We start from the raw sequence: 20892 nt of genomic DNA on the forward strand, positions 1-20892 counted from the left end.
GGATAAGAGCATTGACTGTTTGCTTCTGGACTGACTGACAGACAGACGATGGAAACATGTATTCCACTCAAATGGATAGCTTGCTAGGTAGCTACCAGGCTACCATACCATAGTTCATTTTCAATAACAAGCAGAAATGTCAAAATAGCAACAGGTCATTACATGCTGTCATTACCAGCAGCAAGGTGGGCTGCTTATTATCACTTATTATTATGATTATTACTACTGTTATGTTATTATATTACAATTTTATATAATTATATATTTTAGGTCCTCAGTCTCAAACGGAGGCACTGCTCTAGGTTTGCTAGCTTTTACAAAACTTGCATGGTCTTTTTACCTCAATATTACAGGCGATAGTGACACTTCTTATGCCAGCTAATTACATTGAATGTGGCGAGGTAGCCAGCTAGCAGGAAGCCATGTTTTCTAAGCATCAAGATATTAAACAAGCAAAGAGACAGAAGGCAGACATTAGGTAAACATTAGGTAGACATTAGGTAGACATTAGGCAGACATTAGGCAGAAATTGGGCAGACATTAGGCAGACATAAGGCAGACATTAAGGTGTTTTTCACTCAATGTGAGTGCTTATAACAAGGCTAGATATTTTTTGAGTTAGTGAAAATATTCCAAGAACTATATCAGAAATACAGCTGAGTTGATTGTCTGATTGTCAATGTATAAGTCTAGCATGCTAGCTAATGTTACTACTGGCTGTGGCACCTCTGGGGCACAGTATAGAAAAAAAGAGGATAAATGAAAAAGAAAGGAGACAAGTATAGTGGTATAATTTTTTTCTCGAATTTTTTTAAAGCATCTGTCGGTCTCTGGTTTTAGCTATTTTAAATCTAGCATATTAAGTTAGCTAAGCTAGGACTACATAGAGCAGCAGCACATACATAGCATGTTCTCAGGCAGTGGGCAAAGGGGTGGAAGTAGAAACCTAAAGTTCAGATCAATTGGAGTAAAAAAGGATTTAGAATGTTGCTGAGAAAATTGCAGTGGTGAACTGGCTAGTTAAATGCTATCACAATTGTATTAATTGTGTTTATATAAGTAAAATTAAAACGTGTTATTTTCCTTGAAGCTGTCATTTTTCCTTGGGGTGTGTGTGGGGGGGGGTGACATTTAGATCTCGTCTAGGGCACCAGTTTGACCAACAGGCAGAGGGATCAACAGGTAGAAGGACCAACAGGTAGAAGGACATACAGGCAGAAGGACCAACAGGTGGAAGGACCAACAGGGAGAAGGACATACAGGTAGAAGGACCAACAGGTAGAAGGACCAACAGGTAGAAGGACCAACAGGTAGAAGGACATGCAGGTAGAAGGACCAGCAGGTAGAAGGACCAACAGGTAGAAGGACCAACAGGTAGAAGGACCAACAGGTAGAAGGACATACAGGTACTGACCTGAGAGAAGACACCAGAAGAACACTTGGTTATTCTTCATAATGCCCCACCAGAGTTCCTCTGAGTCCTACAGAGCCATCGATTGATTTTTGACAGCAGGACGCTTCTGAAACACTGTCGTCCTATACTAACGCTGTTCACGTTGTCACCTCCATCTATACATCTATCTCTTTGCATGCATTGTGGGTGGTGTGGGATGAAGGGCCTTTAACTGACTTTGGGTGAAACTCAGCTGTGGTTACAGAGTGTGAAAAATCTTATGATCTAAAGATATGATGTTTTTCTTAGCTGAAGACGGCCCTTTTTTGTTGATCCACTTGTTTTCAGTAGTGTGAAACAGGACACGTCTTCATTGTACACCTAGGTAGAATAGGCAGGTATGAATGTAATATAAATAAACATACATTCATAGTTGTGTACCATTGGCAGTTGTTGTGATATAAATATACATTTGAAGGTGTGTTAAATAGACATGTGGGTGATGGTGTTGTTACTTCTACAATTCCATTGGTCCCACCTGTTGGAAGATGTCAGTCAGATGAGGTAAGTTTAAACAACAAACCATCAGTCTCTGGAATTGGATCCCGTTCTGTGGTAGGAACTGAAGAGGGCAATCTATGAGACCAAGGGATCTCAAGAGTCTATAAAGATTCTATATGGAGGAATTGCATACCATTCCTTCCAATTACTGAGGTGTTTTTAGTTTATAAGTGCTTCGGTTTTATAGGAAACAGGTCAAGCATTCAGTCGTACAACATGATATCTGTCACATTTGTTGAGTTGGAGATGGAGGCAGGCGCAGAAGTTTAAGGGTTTCCCCTGTTTTATTTAAACAAAACTAAAGCAAAACCAAAATAGAGTGCCGAGCACTTCAAAATAGTCCAGAGTTTAATGGCGCACAGGCGCACACAAAACATGACGGGCATACACGCACAATGACCAACAATGATAGGGAGAAAAGGGCTGAACAAAATACACTGATAAACGAGGAGAACAGAAACAGGTGGGGGCTAAAACACAGGTGAAATGAATATACCGATCAACTGAAACAAGAAAAGGAAAGACCATACAAGGACAAGACAGGACACACAGAAAAACATGAAGTGGAATGGTCCCTTCAGGAAGGGGCCGTTACAATATCACAGTTAGTGAATGTCCCAAGAAAAACAGACAAAAAAACTCTTTATAGAGTGTTTTATTTTCAACGCAAACACTAGTTACACTAATAACAAGCTTAATCAAATTTGAAAATAAAACCAATATTAAAATAATACACTTTTTACATTACACAAGAATCACAAAGTACATTCAAATCTGTGACATTGACATAGATTTCAAAGTGTGAGCTACTTGTGACTTGACCAGCAGGGTAGGTTGTAGAGGTGTGGCCAGGAAGGCGTGTTGAAGAGGTGTGGCCAGGAGGGTAGATTGTAGAGGTGTGGTCAGCAGGGTATATTGTAGAGGCGTGGTCAGCAGGGTAGGATTTAGAGGCGTGGTCAGCAGGGTAGGTGGTTGAGGCGTTAGGTGAGTTCCTAGGGACTGTGTATCTCTCTTTCTTTGGCGTTCTGGTATTCGCATACAACCTGTCAACCTACAGAGAGAACCAATGATTAGAAATTAGGTCCAACAAAAATGCTAATTACATTTACTTTAGTTTGCCAGTGTAAATAATGCAGGCAGAACCTAGATTCTAGGTTGTTGTTTGACAAGACACATAAAAGGTGAACCTTGCATGGGTACGTGTAAATGTATGTGTTTTCAAAGAGGACGTTGAATTGAAACTGATTCATTGACATGTCCACCAGAGGGTGGTGTTGACTATCAGATGTTTATGTTGCCTGTCACACAGACATCCCATCATCCCATCTGAGTTCAAATCATTATTCCAAACAAAATGTTTTAGTTGCAAAAAGTGATCTGAATATATGTATATATTTACATTTTTCTTTGTGGGACGGGATAAAGTCCCCCTAATTCTATGTTCTTACTTCCTTTATGAGGACTTCTTGTCCTAAATCTGTTAAGCGTAAACTCATGCACAGACAAACACACACACACACAAGCAAACGCACCCACACACACACAAACACATTTGTATGGCTATCCTCATGGGATCCAGAAAATACAAATTGCATACTCCCTTGCCCTAATCTTAACCCTAAACCTAACCCTAACCTAACGCTAATTTAACCCTAACCCTAACTTTAACCATAATGAAGTAACATTTATGCCTAAACCTTACCTAGATGTAATGCCTAACCTTAACCCTAAACTTAACCAACAACACCTGGACCTTAAAGAAACCACAATTCTAACTTTAAAATTAACTAAAATCAACCGAAACCCTGAGCCGGATATTGACTTTTGCCTCATGAGGACCGGAAAAAGGTCCCCATGAGTCCAATTTTTTCTGGTTATACTATATTCGTGGGGTGATTTGGTCCCCATAAGTATAGAAAATCTAAAACACACACACAGGCATTCATATTTTACACACTTCTTCAGTAGGGACAGGGTTGATGGTTGAGTAGGCTGTTGAAGATGGTGTTGGTCTCTTGCTTTCTCTCACCTCTCCACTAGGGGCAGTGTTGGTGTTTTTGTAGACCAGCTGTGGAGATGTTGATCTCCTGCATCCTCTCCTCTTTATACACAACAGAGCCAGGACCAGTCCCATTACCGTCACCATGACTACCAGACTAACACTGGTCCACACCATTAGACCTGAACACACAGAGAGTTTATTAGAGTTTAAGAATTCTAGTGAAATTATACTTTTAGAATTGTTTTAGAATTCTACTACAAATATACTGTTTGCTTACTATATATAGAAATATATATATATATATATATATATATATATATATATATATATATATATATATATATATATATATATATATATGTATCTCACAAATTGAGTACACCCCTCACATTCTTGCAAATATTTGGGAAAATTGTTAAATGGGCCCAATTTGGACAGTATTCCCCCAGCTATCCGCGGTTCCACATTCGCAAACTCAAGAATCCGTCCAAAATACTAAAAACGCGCTAATTTCTGCCATCCAATGTATTTATTAGTGTTTTGTATCTTCTATATTTTATATTTTATTTACATTATTTACAATATATTTACAATATTATCGTGTGTCACTGATCCGCGATTTTCCACATCCGCGAGTGTTTGCACAACTGATCCCTCGCTGATCCGGGGGATGTAATCTAATCAAATATTTGCAAGAATTTGAGGGGTGTACTCCCTTTTGTGAGATACTGTATATATATATACATACACTGTATTTTGTGTGGAATATGAAAACATTGTTTTACAACTGGTTATTTTATAGCACCGGAAGGGCTATGTAATGTAAAAATGTATAAAAACATTACAATTTCAGAACTGTAAATGGATCTGGCTACAAACAGACATGGAGAGAAACCGACAGACAGACAGGCAGAAGGACCAACAGGCAGAAGGATCAACAGGCAGAAGGACCAACAGGCAGAAGGACCAACAGGCAGAAGGACCAACAGGTAAAATGACCAACAGGCAGAAAGACTTACAGGTAGAAGGATCAACAGGCAGAAAGACTTACAGGTAGAAGGACCAACAGGTAGAAGGACCGACAGGTAGAAGGACATACAGGTAGAAGGACCAACAGGTAGAAAGATATACAGGTAGAAGGACCAACAGGTAGAAGGATATACAGGTAGAAGGACCAACAGGTAGAAGGATATACAGGTAGAAGGACTAACAGGTAGAAGGACATACAGGAAGAAGGACCAACAGGTAGAAGGACATACAGGTAGAAGGACATACAGGTAGAAGGACATACAGGCAGAAGGACATATAACAAATAACAAATAACTGACTGATTCGTTCAATCACATTTTTCATTTGGGAGGCTGGTAGAATAAATGACATCATTAACTGCCCTCCAGCTCACTGCTCCAACCAACAGCTTTTTGGTTAATGTAGGCATAGAAAAATAGACCATAGAGGATGTGTCTGTTATTTGTGTTAGATACTCTGGTGGTAATCTCAGTGTGAGTCTGCAATTTGAAGTTCCACGTACTCTAGTGGTTATGGTGGTGTGTGTGAGTCTGGCATTTGTATTTCCAGGTGCTCCGTTCTAGGTGCTCCAGTGATTATCAATCAATCAAATGTATTTATAAAGCCCTTTTTACAATAGCAGTTGTCACAAAGCGCTTTTACAGAAACACCCGGCCTTAAACCCCAAGGAGCCAACAACAGCAGTGTTGAATTTCAGCGGCTAGGAAAAACTCCCTAAGAAGGCCGAATTTTAGGAAGAAACCTAGAGAGGACCCAGGCTCAGAGGGGTGACCAGTCCTCTTCTGGCTGTTCCTGGTGAGATATTAAGAATCCAATTGGAATAATTAATAAATGCATGTGGGCTAAATCCAGAGTCTATTTAAATTTAGACTAGGTCTGAAGTATGACCAGATGGACAAGGACAGGGACAGCAACGGGCCCCGCAAACCAGGTACTCCGGAGGTGTGGACCAGGACCTCCGGAGTACCTGGTTAAAACGGGAGGAGACTGGGAAAATTCAGAATGTGCCTTCCTCCTATCAACAACAATTTAATATCAACATGGTCCAGTGGTCATCATGGTCTGTGTAAGTCTGGTATTTGTAGTTCCAGGTACTCCAGTGGTCATCATGGTCTGTGTAAGTCTGATATTTGTATTTCTAGGTACTCCAGTGGTCATCATGGTGTCTGTCAGGTATTTGTAGTTCAAGGTACTCCAGTGGTCATCATGGACTGTGTGAGTCTGGTATTTGTGGTACCAGGAACTGCAGTGGTCATCATGGTGGTTGAGTCTGGTATTTGTAGTTCTAGGTACTCCAGTGGTCATCATGGTGTGTGAGTCTGGTATTTGTAGTTCAAGGTACTCCAGTGGTCATCATGGACTGTGTGAGTCTGGTATTTGTGGTACCAGGAACTGCAGTGGTCATCATGGTGGTTGAGTCTGGTATTTGTAGTTCTAGGTACTCCAGTGGTCATCATGGTGTGTGAGTCTGGTATTTGAAGGGCATGTTCATTGAGCACAGCATTATACATGGTTTTCTTTCATTTTTCTCCCCTCCTAATTGTATGTGTTGTGAATGAGCTGGAGTCTTAGGGTGTTGTGTTGGGGGTTTCCTGTTGAGGGTTTCCTGTTGAGGGTTTGTAGATGGAGTCTTGTGTTGCTCTTTTAAGGTGGAGTCTTGAGGTGTTGTGTTGAGGGTTTGGTAGGTGGAGTCTTGAGGTGTTGTGTTGAGGGTTTGGTAGGTGGAGTCCTGAGGTATTGTGTTGAGGGTTTAGTAGGTGGAGTCTTGGGTAGATGAGAGTGGATTGGTGACTGGCCCTGTGGAACCAATTAACAGATTATAAACAACAGTGTGTTTGATCCACTTCTATACTGTACACACATGGGGGGACCTGAGGTTGTTTGTCAGGTCTCCACTAGTTAAAAGTGCAATTTCATGCTTTGGGATTAAGTTTAGGGGAAAAACACACAATAGGGGATGGTGTTTCATGTTGCTATGGGTTAGTCTTCTAACACTTGTCGTAAGTATGGTAATGTTGTTTAATTTTGGACTAGGGTGACCAGATGTCCCGATTTCCCGGTTTGCCCAGTATTGTCCCGGTTTCAAGCTGGGTGTCCCTGGTGTTTGTCCCGCATTTTTCTCCTTTGTTCTTGAATGTTGCTTAACCTTCTGACATTATTGTTTTCACCTGTGTCTTGTGTGATAGAAATTTGATATTGAGAAGCAGTATATGATGTTTTGATGTTATCGTTTTATATTACATTGGCAGTTATGAGTTTATATTCATTTCTATGGTGGTTTCATTTAGTATGCTATGACCTAGGTAAAGGAGTAATTAACAGACCATAGGTTCCTCTGTTCATCTGTTGAAGATATCTTAGCTTGACCAGAGAAAACTAGCATCGGTTCTGTGTTCAATGTGCGAGTAGTTTGAGTAGGGGGCGTGGCCAGTGAAGAAGCTACAAAGGCGCCTGTCGTACCTAGATTGATTACTCTGGAGTGCGGTCATAGGTGGCCGTATATCGATAATCCCATACGCATGTAAAAATAAAAGACTCAAGACCGATTACGTTTTCCTTTTGAACTTGTTAGCCTCTTCGTGCCATGTGACATAATTCCTGAACGGGGAGAATGTCGCTTTTCAGGAGAGACGATTTTAAGAAGAAAAAATAATTAAGGGGCTGGACATGCTGATTACTGACAGCTGTGATTCACATCGCTGCCTGGAATTTTGCTGGTGGTGTCAACAAATCTGAAGTTGTGTGATCCTACTTTCTGGAGTACAATGATGCCATGACTCAGAAGATGAATCGGACGACATGAGGAAAGCCCAGACTTTGATACTGTTCAAAACGTTCAGGCAAAATGTTGGCATTTCATAGCAGTGCCAGTAGAAAGAAAACGCTATAGCTCCCCTTAAAACAACTGTCCGCGGATTACATTTACAAGAAAAGGACAACCATTGCAGTTATGTTAACGACAATGAAAGATGCATACATTCTAGGAGTACTGAACCCCTTGAACGGTCGCGAAAAGACGTATTGTAAACAAGAACAACAGACTAAACGCAAACAACAGAGGACAAATAATGTTTTCAGCCTGCCGCGACACTTTCCTACATGTATACGGGTAAGTGTAACGTTTGCTGACTAGCTACAGATTTTCAAAAAGTATTTTGTATTGCAAGTTATCTAGCTATAGCTACTGACGTTGTTAACGCTAGGTAACAACATTAACTTAGCTATAGCTAACATTTCCTGATATCTAGCTTGTGATTATGCTTAGCTATTGTTTGCATAGTCTTCACAAAACTGAGAACGTCACTTAGTTTGATAAACTACCCGATTGACTGGTCATTCATCCAGGTGTGTGTGGTTATGCCTAATCTGTAACTCTGTAATGGATCAGTGGCTGTCCACCTGCACTCAAACTATCCGCACTGTTTATTACAGACCAGTTTAGCACAAGGTCAGTGTACCCATTTGAATACTTCAAAAGCTGGGTGGGGTTAAGGCCTATAGAGGGTGTGAACTACGCTGAATGGGCGTAAACAAAGACCAGCTCTCTGGATCGTCTGCATCTTTCAAAGCTTTCAGGTACAGCAGATTATCAACTTTTAAAGCTGCATGTCTTTCCCATAACTTCATCAAACAGTATTGTTTTATATACCAAAGAATCTGGACCTTTATAAAATGTAATAAAAAGCAAATCTCAAATTTTGTGATAAGCCCCCGATCAATTATGTGTTCCGTATGTGTTCCAGCCTGCCTGCCTTGTTTTCCTGACGTCTTGTTGGTTTTTCACCTGCCCTATCATGGAGCCCATCGTTGTCTATTAACTCAGCGCCTGTCATCCTGCTTTACCAAATTGTGACTGGTACAACGTTTAAAAAGTAAATTTGTATTGTGTACATAAATACATGAGAGGGTTACTCACTTGATGATTTCCTGTCTCTCCTCCATTTATTGACCAGTAACAGGATGAGACCTGACACCAACACAGCCAGACTCACACAGACCATGATGACCACTGGAGTACCTAGAACTACAAATCCCAGACTGAAACACACCATGAACACTGGACTGCCCAAGAGAGGAAACCTACCTGTTTTGGGAGCATCAGTGGTCCCAACAAAAACATCTAGGGAAAAAAAAAGACAAGATTAATATACTGACTGTTAAAGAAAGAATACTTATCCATGTGTTTGTGTGTGTAAAATATAGAAAGAGAGGAAGACTAAGAGAAGGAACAATGGAAATAGAATGACCAAAGAAGGAGCATGGAGACAGAGAGAATATTAATTATTAATAGAGGAGAAATGTTTATGTGGGGGGTCAACATTGAAAACAGTAAAGTTGATTAATCTGTCCCCAGAGAAGCTGAATATTTATGTACACTTCTCAAAAAAATTAAGGGAAATATATAAAAATCTGAATCTTTACTGTATTCTGTGTTATTTGTTGACAACAAAATGATGTAACAATGGTCAATGGAAACCAAAATCACAAACCGATTTAGGGCTAGATTCAAACTCAGTAAGTAAACAGTTTAAATCACAGGCTGTTCCAACTTTCGTGAAGTTCATCAAGGCACCTCGTAATGTGACTCAATAATGTGTATGGCCCCCACGTGCCTGTATGCACTCCTGACAGCATCTGGGCATGCTCCTGATGAGACAGCGGATGGTGTCCTGTGGGCTCTCCTCCCAGACCTGGATCAGGGCATCAGTGAGCTCCTGGACAGTCTGTGGGGCTACTTGGTAACATCAGGGACACGGATACATAATGTCCCAGAAGTTCTAAATTGGATTCAGGTCTGGGGAACGTGAGGGCCAGTCAATGGCATCAATGCCTTTGTCATCCTGGAACTGCCTACACACTCTGGCCACGTGAGGCCAGGCGTTGTCCTGAAGCCAGGAGGAACCCAGGACCCACTGCACCAGCGTAAGTCCTGACGATGGGTCTGAGGATTTCATCCTGGTACCTAACAGCAGTCAGGGTACCATTGGCTAGCACATGGTGGTCTGTGTGGCCCTCTAAGGATGTGCCTCCCCAGACCATCACTGACCCACCACCACAGCGGTCATGCTGGATGCAGGCAGCGTAACGTCACCACGGCGTCTCCAGACTATTTCACGTTTTGTCAAATGTACTCCGTGTGAACCTGTTCTGAACCTGGTGTTTTTGCCAATTATGATCAATGCCAATCATGCTGGGCTGTGAGCACAGGTGCCATTAGAGGACATCAAGCCTTCATGCCTTCAATTCTGACTCTACCATCTGAATGTCTCAACGGAAATCGAGACTCATCAGACCAGGCAACATTCTTCCAGTCTTCAACTGTCCAATTTTGGTGAGCTCGTGCAAATTGTAGCCTCTTTTTCCTATTTTTCTGCTGTTGTAGCCCATCCGCCTCAAGGTTGTACGTGTTGTGGCTTCACAAATGCTTTGCTGCATACCTCGGTTGTAACGAGTGGTTATTTCAGTCAAAGTTGCTCTTCTATCAGCTTGAATCAGTCGGCCCATTCTCCTCTGACCTCTAGCATCAACAAGGCATTTTCGCCCACAGGACTGCCGCATACTGGATGTTTTTCCCTTTTCACACCATTCTTTGTAAACCCTAGAAATAGTTGAGCGTGAAAATCCCAGTAACTGAGCAGATTGTGAAATACTCAGACCGGCCCGTCTGGCACCAACAACCATGCCACGCTCAAAATTGCTTAAATCACCTTTCTTTCCCATTTCAGTTTGGAATTCAGGAAACTGTCTTGACCAGGACCACACCCCTAAATGCTTTGAAGCAACTGCCATGTGATTGGTTGACTAGATAATTGCATTAATGAGAAATTGAACAAGTGTTCCTAATAATCCTTTAGTTGAGTGTATATTAACAGCAAACTTACCATCCGTAATATTATTGAACATACCAATTTATATTAGTATTCAGTAATACAACACACCAGTGGCGTCGTAAGGCCTGAGAGTCCGAGGCTATAGCCCCGGGTCTTTTATGAATAGCCCTGGATCTCAAATGGACCAATAATAAAAATAGCCCCATATCTCAAATGGACCAATAATAATAATAAAAATAGCCCCTGATCTCAAATGGACCAGTAATAATAATAAAAATAGCCCCTGATCTCAAATGGACCAATAATAATAATAAAAATAGCCCCTGATCTCAAATGGACCAATAATAAAAATAGCCCCTGATCTGCTCATCCTTAATTCTGATCATGCATTATGACAATGTAGACGTGTAGGCCACTAGCGTGTACATCGACAATGTCAAGTACATAAAAAAAAAATATTTTCTTTCCGTCTGGAGGGGGTGGGTGCTAAGCCCTGAATGTATTTTGATCCTAGCAACGCCTCTGCTACACACCAATTTATATACACAGTGAACTTACAATCAGTAACAGTCAGATATAGCTCTTGGTATGTGTCCGCCCCAACACTTTCCACTCCACACCAGTATGTCCCAGAGTCTGACTTCTTCAGGTCCTTGATGGTCACGAAAAATACTCCGTCTCCAAAATCATGTATACTGTATCTACCTTCAGTTACATTCCTGTTCCCTTTAGTTTCAACCAGAATATTTTCAGCAGAACACGTCTCATTGCAGAAGTACTTGTTGTTGGACGAAGCCCATGAGAATGAACAGGGGAAAGTGACAAATCCTCCTTCTACCTCCTCCCTAATGAAAGGTGAAGCCTCAACACACAGACCTGTAAAACAAGACAGAGTCACAACACAGAGATACACTGACCTGCTGTATAACCCTGAACATTTTCACCCCAATCCATTCAAAACAGATCAATTATTTTAAGGTTCAGTGGATTTTTATACAAACACAGAAAAACCAGACATTTAAAACTTTCTGGCTCTGAAATCAGAGAGACAGACAGACTCACCTGAGAGGAGACAGCAGGAAACAAAATGGAGGATATTCATTCTACAACAGTTACTCTACTGTCCCACTACCTCTACTACTACTATACTATTACTATACTATCACCAGTTATTATAATAGTCACTGTCACCCACTAAACCATCACAACTTGACAGCGTTTCTGAAATTCTTCAAAACTGAAGCTCCTTCCTCCCTTTCTGCTCTTTTTCTCTCCCCCTCCGTCTGTCTCTGTAATTGTGTGGGGGGATGGTGAACTGGGTGGGCCTTAACCCTTTGACGCATAAGATCACACTGGTGTGATCAGGCTAGAGTGGTCCCTGAAGCGTTACATCACACTGGTGTGATTAGAACGTCTTGTTTAGAACGCACCATTAGCATGCCTAGCTACATGTAACGTAACAATGGCTGGTCAGACCGCGCTGTTATTTACTCACATTTAGCTCAAACAGTGTTTATAACTTTATTTCCTGATTGTAATTGTTTCAAGACCACACTATGATATTAACCAGGTAGCAAGCATTCATATCGGGACAAGAAGTGTTACTTACGTACAAACAGACAGCAGACACTAATACACAAAAACGAATGATATTAGCAACTACTATAGAGCATCTTAACATTTCCTGGAAGAGCTAAAAACCAATCAAATCCATTGTAAAAACTTTTTATAAGTTACGTTACCCGTTGTGGGCGCCGCTATGTTTTTATATAGTTTATTTTCATTTTCACTGCACTGAATTACAGGTCATGCTTTGTTAGCTAGCGGTTAGCTGACATTTGCTAGCGGTTAGCTGATGTTTGCTAGCTAGCTACATTTACACATCAACCAGCTTTTGCAGCTCTTTGAATTTGAGTTAACGAGAGAAGCTTGCAATGCAATATATGTAGTGTTCCTTACCTGGCAAGGTGACTGTTTAAATGCTGGAACTCTGAGTGAGTACTGAACTCACGCACAAAAAAACACCAGTATGTCCTAGAGTCTGACTTCTTCAGGTCCTTGATGGTCACAGTGACATGTCCATTTCCATAGTCTTCTATACTGTATCTACCTTGACTTACATTCTTGCCCCCTTTAGTTTCAACCAGAATATCTTCACCTGAACACATCTCCTTGCAGAAGCACATGTTGTTGGACGAAGCCCATGAGAATGAACAGAAGAAAGTGATTTGTAACAACATGGAGATTAACCACCAGTTATTATACTGTAACAGTCACTATACTATTACTATACTACCACCAGTTATTATACGGTAACAGTCACGATACTATTACTATACTACCATCAGTTATTATACAGTAACAGTCACTATACTATTACTATACTACCACTAGTTATTATACTGTCATGGTCACTATACTATTACTATACTACCACCAGTTATTATACTGTCACAGTACAACAGTAATATATACTGAATTACAATAGATTAAGAAAATGAAATACTATGACCTTTGTATAGAGTAGAAGTAGTCACACCATTTCAGATGTACACAATGTCCTGGGTCCTTTCTCTGAAATAACCTTTGTACCAAAAGTTGCATGTTGGCTGCAATTCGACCGGTTGAAACCAGCTAGAGTTCAGAGGTGTGAACCACAAGTGAGAGGCGCAAATCTCACCCTAATGTGACACCCTAACCTGTAGACAGTACACTACATTTGACAGAGGCCTATGAAGGACTAACTGTGGAGGAGAATGTCAGTGTTCCAACTACCTTTGGGTGACCGTGTGTGAAAATTGTCATCTTTGTTTTAAATGGACCTGGTTCATTTCATCTAAGGAGGCATCTTTGTTTTAAATGGACCCGGTTCATTTCATCTAAGTAGGCATCTTTGTTTTAAATGGACCTGGCTCATTTCATCTAAGGAGACATCTTTGTTTTAAATGGACCTGCGTAGTACATGTAGGTTATATTGTGTCAATTGGTGATTCATGACCCTGGTGGGCGGGGCTTCCAGGGTGCTGTATGTGACGATAGCCATTTTGTACTGTTAAATTAATAAATTATTGTAAACTATTTCAAATGAATTTGTTTGTTAATATTTTGAAAAAGTATAGTCATTTTATGTATTATGCTGTGCATGATAGTGGCTATTTATTTATTATTAAGGAAATGTAACTGTTATAAGATCTGAAATGCAACTTCTACCATGTGTTTGTATTGTAGTATTGTTTAGAACAGGTGAGATGGCTGTCAAATTGCTCCATTCTGATTTAAAGAGGCTCTGTGACATCAGCCCATCTACTGTTCTATTATCTATGATGTAAACATTCTGAGAACAGGAAGCAATGTAAAAATGCAAATAGAAATTGGGGTGTTTAATCACAACATTTAGACACAGATTAATTTTGCAACATTCTGTCGCTTTCACATGTAGCAATGTGTGATTGTTAATATTAACAAACCCAAACATTGCACTGTAATATAAATGCCGAATAGTAATGAAATATTGTATGCTACTGTCATTACAGATATTGTATTACTGAAGATGCTAATGACACAGTAGAGAGGACAAAGGACACAAATGTTATGTTTTCATTCACAGTAAATGACTGTTTACTAAATTACTTAATTGTTATTTGTAAAATAAACAATTTTTTGAACAAGTTATTCCCCTGTAAACACAGCAATATGAAAACCTTCCTAAACCCTCAGATACACCTCTTGGTATGTGTCCACGCCAACTCTGTCCACTCCACACCAGTATGTCCCAGAGTCTGACCTCTTCAGGTCCTTGATGGTCACGGTAAAGAGTCAATTTCTAAAGTCCAATATAGTGTATCTTCCTTTCTCAGTATAGTTTTTTAATTGTCTGTAGTTTGTATGAGAATATCTGAACCAGTGCAGGAGTCCTTGCAGAAATACTTGTCATTGATCGATGCAAATGTGTGTTTACATTTAATTACCACCCGTCCTCCTACAACTCCAGTCACTGTCAGAACCTCTGACCCAGCTGGACACAGAGCTGTCACATGAACACATGAGAAAGAGCCCATTTAATATTAAAACATCAACCTTTCACCCCAAAACATCACTTTCATGTGCCATTATGTTATATGTTACTTCACGAAGAATAAAAACACTGACTGGTGAACTCACCTAACAGAATGGTAACCATGGCGATGAAAACTCTCTCCACTCCAACTCCTTCTTTGTCTCTCTCCCTCTTCTACATATGTACACCTAACCTCTCTCTTGCTCTCTTTCTTCCTCCACCACCAGATCTATCTTTTGTCATCAGTCAATATTTTTGTTTTTCTTATCTTTCCGGATGACATTTCAGCTTCCTCTTTTTCTTCTCTGTCCACCCTTCTTCAGAATGACTATCGTGGACCTCTGTCTGGTGATCTGTCAGTCCACCATCTCCCTCTGCTCTTCCACTCACCCCCCCCCCCCTTTCTGCTCTAGTCTCTCTCTCCTAAGACCCAGGTGAAATCATATTCAGCCCAGAGACACCAGGAGGAAAGCAGCCTAGACAACCACAGCAGCAAACAGCAGCAAAATCATGTTTTGTCCTGTATTTTCATTTGGTCTTGTTTTTGATTGTCCGACCTACTGTCCATTTGAATGTCACAGGTTATCATGATTTGCCATGCCTGTCAGTCTTAATGTCCCTTATTTTATACAGTCTAACTATGATCCAATCACATTTTACTTCTCACAAGCTGCCAAGCCCAAGCATCTGTGCTTGCAAAAGCCCAACTTGCTGTAACAACCATGATAGAAATGTTAGGTTATTTATTTGACTCCCCAAGACTGCATCATTTCCTGTGGGCGGTGGCCTCAAAAGGAAACACACCAAAAACTAGAACAACGCCTGAAAACACTTAACATTACAGTTAAACAATCAAACTACTCTTTGTGGTAAAGCATGCAATTACTTTCACCTGAAACACACACACACACACACTAGTAGTGGATGTCAACCTGAGCTTTTTGGTTTTATGGCAGAGTAAGTCACCATCTCATGGTTGGAATGTTGTCCTCTAACAGAGGAGTATGTAACACTGTTTGGTTGGTGAAGGACATCTGAGTCATTAACAGCATCACATTGGAGACAGGATGGATCTCTGGGGATGTAAACAGTATCATATTGGACACAGGATGGATCTCTGGGGATGTTGACAGTATCATATTCGACACAGGATGGATCTCTGGGGAAGTTAACAGTATCATATTGGACACAGGATGGATCTCTGGGGATGTTAACAGTATCATATTGGAGACAGGATGGATCTCTGGGGATGTTAACCGTATCATATTGGAGACAGGATGGATCTCTGGGGATGTTAACCGTATCATATTGGAGACAGGATGGATCTCTGGGGATGTTAACCGTATCATATTGGAGACAGGATGGATCTCTGGGGATGTTAACCGTATCATATTGGAGACAGGATGGATCTCTGGGGATGTTAACCGTATCATTTTGGAGACAGGATGGATCTCTGGGGATGTTAGCAGTAGCGTAGCTCAAACTGTCTGGAGCCTCTGTGGAAGAAACAACTACTTTGGAGTCAATGTTATCTGGATACTGACTGGTTGCTGTGGCATAGATGCTGTTGATGATAAGAGCTGTATCTGGGTTCTGATTGGTTTCTGTGGGGTTGGTGACGGTGACTGTGTCTGGGTCCTGGTTGGTTGTTGAAGAGCTGGGAACCAATGATCTGGCAGGGTGTTTGGTAGCTGAAGTGAAGAAAAAAAACTTAATTGATTTAATTATGTTCCGTTTTTTATTAAATAATGAATGCACTGTTTCATGTGTTGATTGTGTGATGACACTGTACCTTTGGTTCTCTTCTCTCTGTCTCTTCTCTTTCTGAAGAGTATGAGGAGCAGCAGACCCAGAAGAAGCAGAACCAGAACCAGACCAACACCAGAATACACCAGATTACCTATAAGAAACAGACCAACACCAGAATACACCAGATTACCTATAAGAACCAGACCAACACCAGAATACACCAGATTACCTATAAGAACCAGACCAACACCAGAATACACCAGATTACCTATAAGAACCAGACCAACACCAGAATACACCAGATTACCTATAAAAACCAGACCAACACCAGAATACACCAGATTACCTATAAAAACCAGACCAACACTTGAATACACCAGATTACCTATAAGAACCAGACCAACACCAGAATACACCAGATTACCTATAAGAACCAGACCAACACCAGAATACACCAGATTACCTATAAGAACCAGACCAACACCAGAATACACCATATTACCTATAAGAACCAGACCAACACCAGAATACACCAGATTACCTATAAGAACCAGACCAACACTACCATACACCAGATCATCAATGAGAACCAGACAAACACCAGAATACACCTAATCACTTATACAAACCAGACCAACACCATAAAAAATAATATTAATAGGGCCAGGGGCCAAAACAGTTTGATAACCAGTGCTTTAGGGAGACAGAAAAAGGAGTGGTAGGTACTGAAGAGAGCAGAAAATACAGAGGAGTTGTTGGTGGTGAGGAGTCAATAGGAACCATCAGATTAGTTCACCTGTAAAGTATCAGGCAAAGTCAATGTGTTTTAAAACAGTTAATGTCCTTCACCTCCTGCAGCTGAAATATGACAAGTCCTGTTTCCACCAGAAGGTGGTGTAGTTTATCAGGGTTTGATTCCTCTGTAGTTGTAGTCCACGCTCTAGTGTGGTGCTTGGTACTTGTAGTTAAATACGTGTCACAAGGTGCCGCGCTGAGATTATTCTGTGTTACCTTTGTAACACAGAATACCTCTTCAAATGGTTTGCCTTGCTCTTCTTGAGTCACTCAAGTCTATAGTGTCTGTGGGTCAAGGTGCTGCTGTTACTCCTACAGTTGCATTGGTGAGCCCTGCTGGTAAGTTAAAGCAACAATCTATCAGAGAGGGACAGGAAGTGTGTGTGTTCTTGTGTGCTCCCGAACATGTTTTGGTGAGCTGATATGTGTGAGAGTGTGCAAGTAAACTGTTATTTTGTGTGTGCATGTGTGTGAGTGTGTGTGTGGGTGGTTTTGTACAGAGGCTTGAAGAAGTTACCACCTCATGTGTTTCAGAGGAAGTGGTTTCAGCGTTGTGTGAGGGGTCAGAAATAGTTAAGGATGTGAGAAAGAGGTTATAAAGAGACAGGAAATAAGACAGAGAGATGGGGAGAGTGAACTGAATACATGAAGACAGAAACAGAGAGAAATAGGACATGGACAAGATCAGAATAATGACAAAGACAGACCAGGACACTGAGAAGAAAGTCAAAGAGAGACAGGAAATGAAAGACAGATGAGATGTGATGATGAGAATAAAGGGGTGAAGAAAGGCATGAGCCACTGAGATAGAGTGTGGCCCTCATCCCAAAACACAGGCGTACAATCAAATTTGAACTTAAAATGTCTGTGTGGTAATTTCACCGACAGAGCTGGTATTCATGAATATTATCTTAGTCTCACGTCTGGTCGGAGACCGTGTAACCCAACTTCAAGTAATAAGATAATGCTTGATTCACAATAAAACCATCATTATCACACAAAACATCAATCAGCCAGTAACAACCACAATTATAATAATATGGGGTAAATAAAATAAAAAACAAGACAAGGAAAATAGGACAAACAAACATAGAAACATATTTATTAATGTACCACTACTTTATTAATGTAGAATTGATTCCATTAACTTTATTCTGTATTTTTTTCTCAAATTTCTGTTGTTCCTGTGTTTTTAATGTTTGAAATGCCTTTGTGTATGTAGTGTGCTAGTCAAATGGTTTGCCTTGCTTTTCTTGAGTCACTCAAGTCTATAGTATCGACATACTTGGCGATTTCACGCTAAGATATTATAATTGCTTGGCTGGCATATTGATAAGCTAGGTTATCCAGTAGGTTGATTATTGCCACACCCAGAAAAATGATGGGTTTGTCAAATCATAGGCTAATAAGGACAGGTGCAGCGTGTTCTCGCGTTCTCGGTCTTATCAGATTTTTTAAATCTGCAATGACATCTACGCTATTTTGTTTTTCATGAATCACACTTGGAGATTATTGTACATCTTGGATATGATCGTACATCTGTTCCCAGGCTTGAATCTGAGATTGTTTCTGGGCAGGTTTCATAAATGAGGGCCACTGAGAGAAATGTAGGTTGTAGGTGGAAGTACATAGAGATGTGACCTTTGACATCCTAATGCTATTGTAGTATACCTGTAGTGGAGTCAGAACCAGTTACCATGGTGATGATTGTTGATGGATGTGTCACAGAGAAGAGAGGTCTGGAGGTGAAGGAGAAAGATTTAGGAGGAGGAGGAGGAGCTGAGAGAGGAGGAGGAAGAGGCGGAGGAGGATGAGAAAGAGCTGAGAGAGGAGGAGCTGAGATAGGATAGAAAGACAGAAAAAAGGGGAGAAAAACTAAGAGAGAGTATATCATTTTGCTGGGATAATATTTACAAATTATTTCATTAGCAGGTCAAATGCTCAAAATGTAATAATGTATTACAGAAAGATACACGTTCCAGACATTAATCCAAACCAACCTTTGTCCACAGTGAACATTACTTCAGTGTGGGGATCAAAATACCACCCGTATATAAAACACCAGTATGTATCAGTGTCCTGTAGTTTGATACTGTACTGATGATTACAGTGAAGACTCTTCTCTCTCTGTCGTCATACAGTGAGTATCTACCATTAGATGGCTGATTACTTTGGATGACAGGAACTCTGTGTGCCCAGATCCCCTTATAGAAGTACTTTGTATATGTCTCCCATCCCTGGTCATAAGGACACTCAATACTAGTTGATCCTCCTTCTTGACCTCTTCTTGTTATTACCTCTGATGTCACACAGACTCCAGCTACAACAGAAACACACAGAGAAACAGACAGCATGTACTGAATAGTCCTCAGTAAGATGTTTATAGTCTCTCACACAGAGAAACAGACAGCATGTACTGAATAGTCCTCAGTGGGATGTTGATATTGATAGTCTCTTCCCTCCCCTGGCGCCAAGCCTGCATCAGAGTCATGGTAGCTGTGTGCTCCAATGTTTCTGCACATTGATCCTGAAGGGAAACGTGTTTATAGGACCATTACTGTACATGTAAAATGACACTGACTGTAACAGTGTAACGAATAACGCTGCAGGCTCCGGATGCAAGTGCGCACAGAAAAGGTTATAATGAACAAACACTGCAGCGAAACACAAAACACTCCTTGGAATAATACAACGTAACGGATCTAATCAATTTATGACAGAGAGTGACCTGGGTTCTGACCGAAACAATACTCAACAATGAATCCGTGACAGAGGTGTACCTAAAATAGTGTAGGAAATCAAACATAACAGGTACACTCAATAAACAGGAGACAACAATTGTGGCAACTGGGAAAATGCGGTAAGGGGCCTGGTGCGCTGTGAACCGGAGGACCTTGCTCGTTGTGAAACTGCCGTGACAGACAGAATACGTTTTCAAGGTGTTATATCATTTCCTCTGAAACACACAGGGTGGTTTCGGCATCTAAACCAAAACCACACTTACAAAATGACAACAAGATGCCTCAGGCGTGGAACCAACATTTGAAACATCATCATTATATTAACTAAGACGGATACATTATTGGTTGTTTGATCATATCCTGGTTCATGTTCAGCATGATGGGATGTGTTCAGTTGGTATAAACACCACGCTCAGTGTACAACTCAATGTCTGTACTACAAATCCACCTTTTCCGCTTTAATTCAACATCACAACATCTGTTTGTTGAAATGATGTACAACCCGGTTTCCAAAATATTTGGGACACTGCGTGAAATGTACATTAAAACAGAATGGTGGGCAAATAATTCAAGCAGGGTTCACCACCCTCTTAAAAGAAGAAAGACTGCACGGGTCAGTAGTGCAACAATTTAAGTTTCTCCACATAATATTTTAGGATCTCACAATCTACGGTACATAATATAATTAAAAGATTCCAAGAATCCGGAGAATTCTCTGTATGCAAGTGACAAGG

General features: G+C 40.7%; 1 protein-coding gene, 1 long non-coding RNA gene and 1 pseudogene across 4 annotated transcripts; 1 reads left to right on the forward strand and 2 right to left on the reverse strand.

Moving 5' to 3' along the window:
• Positions 1-2667: 2667 nt before the first annotated feature.
• On the reverse strand, positions 2668-13846 carry LOC105029357 (CMRF35-like molecule 7). Of its 3 annotated transcripts, none has more exons than XR_003782203.2 (5): positions 12776-13846; positions 11375-11692; positions 9070-9105; positions 3984-4135; positions 2668-3005 (listed from the first exon to the last, which is right to left on the reverse strand). XR_003782203.2 is itself a non-coding variant. In XM_020049923.2 (5 exons), exons 1-5 carry the CDS (start codon positions 11916-11918, stop codon positions 2694-2696), a joined length of 858 nt encoding a protein of 285 aa, XP_019905482.2. In that variant the 5' UTR covers positions 11919-12229; the 3' UTR covers positions 2668-2693. The 3 variants fall into 3 exon arrangements, 2 of the variants coding, with proteins under 2 accessions (XP_019905482.2, XP_019905481.2); XM_020049923.2 differs by lacking the exon at positions 12776-13846 and adding an exon at positions 11879-12229; XM_020049922.2 differs by lacking the exon at positions 12776-13846 and adding an exon at positions 11879-12229 and having other exon boundaries at positions 3912-4135.
• On the forward strand, positions 7603-9278 carry LOC109616156. The gene is made up of 3 exons (XR_002197239.3): positions 7603-8094; positions 8418-8561; positions 8729-9278. It is a non-coding gene; the product is annotated as an uncharacterized LOC109616156 (long non-coding RNA).
• A 675-nt stretch (positions 13847-14521) lies between the features above and the next one.
• LOC117594914 lies at positions 14522-19891 on the reverse strand (annotated as a pseudogene).
• Between the last annotated feature and the right edge of the window lie 1001 nt (positions 19892-20892).

The sequence above is a fragment of the Esox lucius genome, chromosome 9 (assembly GCF_011004845.1).
Source record: "Esox lucius isolate fEsoLuc1 chromosome 9, fEsoLuc1.pri, whole genome shotgun sequence".
NCBI classification, from domain to species: domain Eukaryota; kingdom Metazoa; phylum Chordata; class Actinopteri; order Esociformes; family Esocidae; genus Esox; species Esox lucius.

Coding starts and splice junctions, on each gene's coding strand:
- LOC105029357 (XM_020049922.2), bottom strand. CDS start 11,918: ATGAATATCCTCCATTTTGTTTCCTGCTGTCTCCTCTCAG. Junction 4,136..9,069: donor CACTGATGCTCCCAAAACAG/GTAGGTTTCCTC, acceptor CTGTGTGTTCAG/GTCTAATGGTGTGGACCAGT. Junction 3,006..3,911: donor ACCCTGTCCCTACTGAAGAA/GTGTGTAAAATA, acceptor TTCTCTCTGTAG/GTTGACAGGTTGTATGCGAA.